Source organism: Salmo salar, chromosome 13 (genome assembly GCF_965601325.2).
Source record: "Salmo salar chromosome 13, fSalSal1, whole genome shotgun sequence".
In the NCBI taxonomy this organism is placed as follows: Eukaryota; Metazoa; Chordata; class Actinopteri; order Salmoniformes; family Salmonidae; genus Salmo; species Salmo salar.
In genome coordinates this window covers 23,464,432-23,475,000 of record NC_138303.1, presented here as the reverse complement: position 1 = coordinate 23,475,000, position 10,569 = coordinate 23,464,432, and the positions used below count along the sequence as shown (strand labels likewise).

Below are 10,569 nucleotides of genomic sequence, written 5' to 3'. Positions count from 1 at the left end.
GTAACAGTACTCCCTGTATATAGCTCCACACTGATCTGGTAACAGTACTCCCTGTATATAGCTCCACATTGATCTGGTAATTCCTGTATATAGCTCCACATTGATCTGGTAACAGTACTCCCTGTATATAGCTCCACACTGATCTGGTAACAGTACTCCCTGTATATAGCTCCATTTTGTGTATTTTATTCCTATTGTGTAACTTACTATTTCATGTCTTATCATTATTTAAAAAATTGCTGACAGGTGTATAAAAATTGAGCACACTGCCATGCAATCTCCATAGACAAACATTGGCAGTAGAATGGCTTTACTGAAGAGCTCAACGTGGCGCCGTCATAGGATGCCACCTTTCCAACAAGTCAGTTCATCAAATGTCTGCCCTGCTAGAGCTTCCCCGGTCAACTGTAAGTGCAGCTATTGTGAAGTGGAAACATCTAGTAGCAACAACGGCTCAGCCACGAAGTGGTAGGCCACACAAGCTCACAGAACGGGACCGCTGAGTGCTGAAGCGCGTACAAATCGTCTGTCCTCGGTTGTAACACTCACTACCGAGTTCCAAACTGCCTCTGGAAGCAACGTCAGCACAATAACTGTTGTCGGGAGCTTCATAAAATGGGTTTCCATGGTTGAACAGCCACACACAAGCCTAAGATCACCATGCACAATGTCAAGCGTTGGCTAGAGTGGTGTAAAGCTCACCACCATTGGACTCCGGAGCAGTGGAAACATGTACTCTGGAGAGATGAATCATGCTTTACCATCTGGCAGTCCGACGGACGAATCTGGGTTTGGCGGATGCTAGAAGGGCGCTACCTGCCCGAATACATAGTGCCAATCGCAAGTTTGTTGGAGGAGAAATAATGGTCTGGGGCTGTTTTTCATGGTTCGGGCTAAGCCCCTTAGTTCCAGTGAAGGGAAATCTTAACGCTACAGCATACAATGACATTCTAGACGATTCTGTGCTTCCAACTTTGTGACAACAGTTTGGGGAAGGCCCTTTCCTGTTTCAGCATGACAATGCCCCCATCTACAAAGCGAGGTCCATATTGAAATGGTTTGTCGAGATCAGTTTGGAAGAACTTGACTAGCCTTCACCAAGCCTTGACCTTAACCCCATCAAACACCTTTTGGATGAATTGGAACGCTGACTGTGAGCCAGGCCTAATCGCCCAACATCAGTGCCCGACCTCACTAACGCGCTTGTGGCTGAATGGAAGCAAGTCCCCACAGAAATGTACATTTACATTTGACATTTTAGTCATTTAGCAGACGCTCTTATCCAGAGCGACTTACAGTAGTAATGTTCCAACTTCTAGTGGAAAGCCTTCCCAGAAGAGTGAAGGCTGTTATAGCAGCAAAGGGGGGACCAACTCCATATTAATGACCATGATTTTGGAATGAGATGTTTGACGAGCAGGTGTCCATATACTTTTGGTCATGTAGTGTATATTATACGTACTCTATGAAGTAGACTTCTCCGTTCTCGGTGTAAGCTAAGGTATAGGCCATAGGGTATAGGATTTAGGGTATATTATACTTACTCTATGAAGTAGACTTCTCCGTTCTCGGTGTAGGCCATCTCCCAGTTGCCTGGCAGGGGTCCTAGGGGGTCTTCTGGGGAGGCCTGGGGCTGGGCGTGTGTCTGCTGCCCGCTGTCCGAGGTGGAGGCAGCCACGTTGTTCAGACCATAGGACGGAGCGTTCTCACGCGCGGGGTACGGCCGTAGAACAGCGCCGCAGCTCTCGTCCTGGTCGCTAGGGTTACCTGTGCACAACAAGGGAGAGGGGAAGAGACTACGAACTAATGATCCTGGGAAAGTAAGGAGCACGACAACACAGAACAAAACAGAGAGAGGAGGTTTATGTTTCCTGCAGCAACAGGAATGTGGGAATCTAAGGGTGGAATGATAAGACAATTTATGCTAAGAGTACTGTGTGCAATATAGGACTACTAAAACCAACAACAACAAAAATATATACTATGTTTCACGACTGCTAAACATTTTTCCTTTCTTAACTTTCTCTCCCTCCCTCTGTAAACCACCTGCCTGCTAGTCCAAAAGGAATGGGGCCCAATGACTATAATGAACATGCAGTCAGCCTCTATTTCTCTTAAACCCCCCTCTATCTTGCCCTCCCTGACTTCGTCCTCCCTCTCTCACTTCCGTGAGCCTTTCAGGGGTGATCAAACGCTAATTCACCACTCTGACAGACTGGCAGGACACACAGAGTGAGCATAGAAGGAGAAAAAAAACTCCATCTAGGAACTGACTGACTGTCTCACAAACTCTCCAGTCCGGGCTAACACATTAACACAAGTGATATTTCAAACTCAGTCAGACATTATGCCTAAAAACTATTCACAAAGTGTTATTATCAGGTACTTAAAAAGAGAGAGCGTGAGAGAGAGAGAGAGAGAGAAAGAGAGAGAGAGAGAGAGAGAGAGAGAGAGCGAGAGAGAAAGATGGCGCGAGAGAGAGAGAAAACAAGAGAGAAAGATGGAGGGAGCGAGAGGGAGGGAGGGAGAACAAGAGAAAGAGACACCCAGCGACACAGGGCAGAAGACTGGAGAGCACAAATGCAGATACACACTCTCCCTCACACATGCTCTTTCAAACATGAGCACACACACAACTCACCCACACCCCAAATACACACATCCCCCATTGAACAGCCGCCTGGTTTGGTAGTGGTAGTCTATGTGTAATTGTCTGATGGCATGTAAAATGACATACCTGTAAAACTGTTGTTCATTTCTGTGGCCTGGTCGTCATCCTCGTAGTCAGCAGGTACTACTTGGGCGTTTTGCATGTCATTGTAGGACTTGGTGCGCTTGGGAGTGGACTGCTGGGAGCCTGGTGGGCCGTCGAGGAGCACAGCATCACTGAGAATCACTGTCCCAACCACGGGCTGCCTCGGCGGCTTAGGCGTCCCATAATAGTTACCTAGGAAACAACAGGGACATTAGCATGCCTGAGAAAGAGATGGAGGGAGAAGGAGATAGAGAGGGAGAAAGGGAGGAGAGGGAGGGAGAAGGAGAGAGGAACGGGCAGGGAGAGAGGGAGGGGGAGATAGGAAGTGGTAGGGGGATGGGTAGGGAGGGAGGGAGGGAGGGGGGAGGGAGGGGGAGGGAGAAAGGGAGAAGGAGAGGCGGGAGAGAGAAGGAAGAGGGAGGCAGGACGGCGTGAGACAGAGAGAAGGGGATGAGAGAAGGAGGGGGAGGGAGAGAGAGAGGGAGTGGATGGAGAGAGAGAGAGAGAGAGAGTGAAAGGGAGGGAGAGAGGGAGGGGAGGGAGAGAGGGAGGGGAGGGGGAAGGAGAAAGGAAGGGAGAGAGAGAGCACCCGGCCTCTCCCTACTAGAATCTGAAGCCAAATGTCTACTATTTGCCGATGATCTGGTGCTTTGGTCCCCAACCAAGGAGGGCCAACAGCAGCACCTAGATCTTCTGCACAGATTCTGACAGACCTGGGCCCTGACAGTACAGTAAGACAAAATATAATGGTGTTACAAAAAAAGTCCAGTTGCCAGGACCACAAATACTAATTCCATCTAGACACCGTCGCCCTAGAGCACACAAACAAATGAACATCAGCACCACAGGTAACTTCCACAAAGCTGTGAACCATCTGAGAGACAAGGCAAGTAAGGCCTATGCCATCAAAAGGAACATAAAATTAAAAATACTTGAATCAACTGTAGAACCCATTGCCCTTTATGGTTGTGAGGTCCGGGGTCCGCGCACCAACCAAGAATTCACAAAATGTGACAAACACCAAATTGAAACTCTGCATGCAGAATTCTGCAAAAATATCCTCTGTCTACAATGTAAAACAGCAAATAATGCATGCAGAGCAGAATTAGGCCGATACCTGCTAATTATCAAAATCCAGAAAAGAGCCGTTAAATTCTACAACCACCTAAAAGGAAGCGATTCCCAAACCTTCCATAACAAAGCCATCACCTACAGAGAGATTAACCTGGAGAAGAGTCTCCTAAGCAAGCTGATACTGGGGCTCTGTTCACAAACACAAATAGACCCCACCGAACCACAGGACAGCAACACAATTAGACCCAACCAAATCATGAGAAAGCGAAAAGATAATTACACATTGGAAAAAAACGGAGCAAACTAGAATGCTAAACAGAGAGTCCTTAGTGGCATAATACCTGACCACTGTGACTGACCCAAAATTAAGGAACGCTTTCACTATGTACAGACTCAGTGAGCATAGTCTTGCTATTGAGAAAGGCTGCCGTAGGCAGACCTGGCTCTCAAGAGAAGACAGGCTATGTGCACACTGCCACAAAATGAGGTGGAAACTGAGCTGCACTTCCTAACCTCCTGCCAAATGTATGACCATATTAGAGACATATATTTCCCTCAGATTACACAGATGCACAAAGAATTTGAAAACAAATCCAATTTTGATAAACTCCCATATCTACTGGGTGAAATACCACAGCAGCAAGATGTGTGACCTGTTACCACAAGAAAAGGGCAACCAGTGAAGACCAAACACCATTATAAATACAACCTATAACTATTTGCTCATCGTTACAACACTGTATATAGATAATGACATTTGACATTTACTGTTGTTTATTTCACTTTTGTTTATTATCTATTTCACTTGCATTGGCAATGTAAACATATGTTTCCCATGCCAATAAAGCCCCTTAAATTGAATTGAAATTGAGAGAGGGAGGGAGAGAGTGAGGGAGAGTAGGAGGGAGAGTAGGGAGGGAGGGAGGGAGGGAGAATGAGAGAAGGAGGGGGAGGGAGCGAGAGATAGAACACAGGGAGCTAGAGGACAGAGAGGTAGAGGACAGAGAGGTACCGGACAGAGAGGTAGAGAACAGAGAGGTAGAGAACAGAGAGATAGAGAACAACGAGATAGAGAACAACGAGATAGCGGGAAGGGGATCTATAAAATCTCAATGCAGTGGAAAGAGAGACAATGGCAGAGCACAATGAGTCCTGAAATGGTGGAAATAAGCAGCTGCAGGAAAAGCAGGCTTTTCCCCCCTAGCCAGTGTTGTTATGGACTGAGAGGGAGCAGAGAGCATACAAACAATACAATGGGCCGGCTCAGAGAAACTTTACCTTGTTAAAGTATACATTCAAATGACTGGCTTATCACTGGTCAGTACCAGATCTGTTGCTTATGTTTATTTCCTGTAAATCCCACTGATAAGCAAATACCATCCACAATCCAATGCAAGAGATAGCGACACATGCTCAAAACCACATTCTAAATGTATGTCATTATCTACAGCTGACGTACTGTAAATCCTGATCTTTAAAAATCATCCTGAAAATAGATTTTAAAAGTCTCGCCACAATTCTTGGAAAGAAAAAATGTTGGTCATGAGAATTGGACTCATATCTCAATGCAACTGCATGGCATTGAGCCCTACAGTACGTAGGTCTGCATCACATTTGTATTTGGAAGGCATCCAGCTCCTGTGGACAGGTATTTGACACTGTCTGCGGGGGAGGGAGAAAGGAGCCAAACACACAATAGTACAGGTGGCAAGGAGATTAACACCACACACACACACACACACACACACACACACACACACACACACACACACACACACACACACACACACACACACACACACACACACACACACACACACACACACACACACACACACACACACACACACACACGTGGATTGTAGTTTCTGTAAGGACAGAAGACTTATCACTGTGGTACACTGTACTAATCTAGGTAAGGATAGCCTTGTGATCTGTTTGTATGTGTATGTTTTGTATTGTATATTTTTTTTATAAATGATAATAATAAATATTATCAGGTCAAAATCCTAAATACAATCTTACAAAAAAGAGAAAGATTATCTTCTCCACTCCTACAGTCTACCATAGCATCATCATCATCCTCCTCACCAGCATCACTAAAACCAACATCCCCAGCATCATCATCATCACCATCCTCACCTTCATACGTTCCTATTTCCAGTAGTGTTCCACTCTGCTCAAGGCTCAGGAAGTCTTCCACGGACAGGAAGTTGTAATCAACCCCGGGGACTTCCCCGTCTCGAGGGGCGCGTGTCGTACCTGGAGAGAGAGGAAACCAAGCTTATTATCAGCATTCCTACCAGCCACTCTGACCGAAGACCAGGGAGAAGTTTTGTAGGTGCTTCTCAGCGGCAGTTACATTTGCCAAAACCTACTCAACCTACTAATTAACAAATACAAACGTTACGGCCTCTCTGTGGGCGGAAAAAAAGATTGAGGAGGAGGAAGTAGCCTGTAATCTACAGTATAATCAGTATTCACACACAGCTAGCTATGAGCTAGCTAGTATTCACACACAGCTAGCTATGTAGCTAGCTAGCATACACACAGCTAGCCATGGAGCTAGTTACTATACACACACAGCTAGCTATGTAGCTAGCTAGTATACACATTTAACTAGCTAGTATTTGTAAGCAAAAAGGCATATAACACCGGATCCGGAAGTTCAAACGTCGTCGCTAGATAGAGTCAAAAAGGGTGTCTCGGCCCCTCTTGCTTGGTTAGCTACTCTGGTTCCCCAGGACCCTAGTGGATTTACACTACACAAGGGGGACTTCCTCTCTGGGTGGAACACAATGACGATGTGGACAAAAACATACTCTGCCCTTGCACATGCATGCACATGGATCGGCAATGTGAAGCTTGTAGCCACCATAAGGCCTGAGGGAGGACAAGACGGAGGAACAGGTCCACACAAACTGGAGGTGTGGGAGCTGAAAGTGACAGGGTGCAATATCGGTCACTGCTCTCTTTGAGGCTGCAGTGAACAGAGAAAGTGGACTTGGACATGATGTGAGGAGACAGGACATTAAGAAAGTCTCACACACCCCTACCTCACTCTACTAGAGGTGGCAAACCACAGGCTTTAAAACCACAGGCTTTAAAACATCAGGCTTTAAAACATCAGGCTTTAAAACATCAGGCTTTAAAACATCAGGCTTTAAACGCAACGCCAGAGATGAATGAGTCATCCCCCCCCTTTTTTTCCCTAATCTGTTTATTATTTTCCAATAAGAAAAGCCAGAGATACAGACATTAACATTAACTCAGAGGAACTGACACTATCACTTGGCTATTTATTTTCCTTTCTGGCACTGTGATCATACACTATGGCTCAAAAGACCCCCTGTGGTCTTCGTGGTCTAACTGAACCACATGTTTGTCTCCAAAGTCCATCTGTAGTATAAAGGCCTACCTGCATCACCATGAAGAACATTTTGACTTTCTAACTATGACTGTAATGGGAAATGATTTGGGTCATTCCTCTCCTGTATTTACTGTAACTAAGTACTGACATTCTACCTTTGACCTGTTTAACTGACACTATCAAAAATCTGTCAGTGTTGAATGTTACCGATAAAGTTAGAAGCCAGACTGAGCTGAGGGCACACTGATAATGGATCTTTGATGCTGTGTGATTCTGTTGTGTCTTCCTCTCAGCCTCTCAGCCTGGTGTTTACAGAACATGTGGTACTGTCGGATTACAATATAAACGGCCTGTCTCCAAGAGGCCCGCTAGCCCGCTTGATCGAGTAGATAATGCAAAGCTCCTGCAACATCTGTCTGACATTGAACTGTGTCCAAGGTTTCTAGCCTTGCTCCACAGCTAAACCAAGGAAGAAAACAGAGGGTGATGGTTACTAGCCTGGTTCCACAGCTAAACCAGGGGAAGAATGCAGAGGGTGATGGTTACTAGCCTGGTATCACAGCTAAACCAGGGAAGAAGACAGAGGGTGATGGTTACTAGCCTGGTTCCACAGCTAAACCAGGGGAAGAAGACAGAGGGTGATGGTTACTAGCCTGGTATCACAGCTAAACCAGGGAAGAAAACAGAGGGTGATGGTTACTAGCCTGGTTCCACAGCTAAACCAGGGAAGAAAACAGAGGGTGATGGTTACTAGCCTGGTATCACAGCTAAACCAGGGTAAGAAGACAGAGGGTGATGGTTACTAGCCTGGTTCCACAGCTAAACCAGGGGAAGAAGGCAGAGGGTGATGGTTACTAGCCTGGTATCACAGCTAAACCAGGGAAGAAGACAGAGGGTGATGGTTACTAGCCTGGTATCACAGCTAAACCAGGGGAAGAAGGCAGAGGGTGATGGTTACTAGCCTGGTATCACAGCTAAACCAGGGGAAGAAGGCAGAGGGTGATGGTTACTAGCCTGGTATCACAGCTAAACCAGGGGAAGAAGACAGAGGGTGATGGTTACTAGCCTGGTATCACAGCTAAACCAGGGGAAGAAGACAGAGGGTGATGGTTACTAGCCTGGTATCACAGCTAAACCAGGGGAAGAAGGCAGAGGGTGATGGTTACTAGCCTGGTATCACAGCTAAACCAGGGGAAGAAGACAGAGGGTGATGGTTACTAGCCTGGTATCACAGCTAAACCAGGGGAAGAAGACAGAGGGTGATGGTTACTAGCCTGGTATCACAGCTAAACCAGGGGAAGAAGACAGAGGGTGATGGTTACTAGCCTGGTATCACAGCTAAACCAGGGAAGAAAACAGAGGGTGATGGTTACTAGCCTGGTATCACAGCTAAACCAGGGGAAGAAGACAGAGGGTGATGGTTACTAGCCTGGTATCACAGCTAAACCAGGGGAAGAAGGCAGAGGGTGATGGTTACTAGCCTGGTTCCACAGCTAAACCAGGGGAAGAAGACAGAGGGTGATGGTTACTAGCCTGGTATCACAGCTAAACCAGGGGAAGAAGACAGAGGGTGATGGTTACTAGCCTGGTATCACAGCTAAACCAGGGGAAGAAGACAGAGGGTGATGGTTACTAGCCTGGTATCACAGCTAAACCAGGGTAAGAAGACAGAGGGTGATGGTTACTAGCCTGGTTCCACAGCTAAACCAGGGGAAGAAGACAGAGGGTGATGGTTACTAGCCTGGTATCACAGCTAAACCAGGGGAAGAAGGCAGAGGGTGATGGTTACTAGCCTGGTATCACAGCTAAACCAGGGGAAGAAGACAGAGGGTGATGGTTACTAGCCTGGTATCACAGCTAAACCAGGGGAAGAAGACAGAGGGTGATGGTTACTAGCCTGGTTCCACAGCTAAACCAGGGGAAGAAGACAGAGGGTGATGGTTACTAGCCTGGTATCACAGCTAAACCAGGGGAAGAAAACAGAGGGTGATGGTTACTAGCCTGGTATCACAGCTAAACCAGGGGAAGAAGACAGGGGGTGATGGTTACTAGCCTGGTATCACAGCTAAACCAGGGGAAGAAGACAGAGGGTGATGGTTACTAGCCTGGTATCACAGCTAAACCAGGGGAAGAAGACAGAGGGTGATGGTTACTAGCCTGGTATCACAGCTAAACCAGGGAAGAAGACAGAGGGTGATGGTTACTAGCCTGGTATCACAGCTAAACCAGGGGAAGAAGGCAGAGGGGGATGGTTACTAGCCTGGTATCACAGCTAAACCAGGGGAAGAAGACAGAGGGTGATGGTTACTAGCCTGGTATCACAGCTAAACCAGGGGAAGAAGACAGAGGGTGATGGTTACTAGCCTGGTATCACAGCTAAACCAGGGTAAGAAAACAGAGGGTGATGGTTACTAGCCTGGTATCACAGCTAAACCAGGGGAAGAAGACAGAGGGTGATGGTTACTAGCCTGGTATCACAGCTAAACCAGGGGAAGAAGACAGAGGGTGATGGTTACTAGCCTGGTATCACAGCTAAACCAGGGAAGAAGACAGAGGGTGATGGTTACTAGCCTGGTATCACAGCTAAACCAGGGGAAGAAGGCAGAGGGTGATGGTTACTAGCCTGGTATCACAGCTAAACCAGGGGAAGAAGGCAGAGGGTGATGGCAAATGGCACATTGAGCCCTTGGTCAGAGGTCACCTCTAGTGTGCCACAAGGTGGTGTGGTTTCACCATATCTGTTTCTCCTTCACATGTCCACCCGAAAAGTTGTCTTTATTGACACTCTGGACGATGTAGGGCTGTCCCGAGCCATACCTTTAACCAGCAACCAAGAGGACACTTCCATGGGCTTGGAGGCGAAGCAGCTGGAAGAGTGTGCTACATCCAACAACATGCTCCTGAATGGGAAAATGTCTGTGGAAATGTGGATATGCTTTTCTAGAGATCATCCACAACCTGCACCACTAATCCTATGAGGACAGGAAGTACCAGTTGTAAAAACAACTAAGTATCTTGGTTTTCATCTAGACTCTAACCTCAGTGGTGACACACATGTGGAGCAGTCAGTGAGGAAGGCCTCAAAACACCTGCACAATGACTGTTCTTGCCAGAAATGGCCTACCCACTGAAGATCTGGTCACAGTATACACTACACTGGTCAGGTCTTGTCTGGAATACGGTAGAGTCCTGTTAGTTGGATGCAATAAAAAGCAACTAGGCAGGGTGCAGAGGAGGGCCTAGAGGATCATCTCCAGAGGTGGAGCAGTCCAACCACAGCTCCCGTCACTGCAGAGCAGGGGAGAGCCGGCTGCAGTGCACCTGGTGAAGGACATGCACACTCTTGACCATTCACTGAATGACCTGCTCT

At 47.0% G+C, this 10,569-nt stretch overlaps 1 protein-coding gene across 15 annotated transcripts in view; it reads right to left on the bottom strand.

The window, feature by feature from the left end:
• Positions 1-10,569, bottom strand: part of LOC106566645 (membrane-associated guanylate kinase, WW and PDZ domain-containing protein 1) — a 196,778-nt gene that overhangs the window by 68,014 nt on the left and 118,195 nt on the right. For 11 of the 15 annotated variants that reach the window (XM_045693040.2, XM_045693037.2, XM_014134868.3 and 8 more), the window contains 3 exons: positions 5,972-6,091; positions 2,738-2,947; positions 1,545-1,812 (listed from right to left, as the gene is read on the bottom strand). In XM_045693040.2, the coding sequence (XP_045548996.1) occupies positions 1,545-1,812; positions 2,738-2,947; positions 5,972-6,091 (598 nt within the window). The remainder of the gene's footprint in view (positions 1-1,544; positions 1,813-2,737; positions 2,948-5,971; positions 6,092-10,569) is intronic. The other 4 variants (XM_014134876.3, XM_014134872.3, XM_014134873.3 and 1 more) reach the window with 1 other exon arrangement.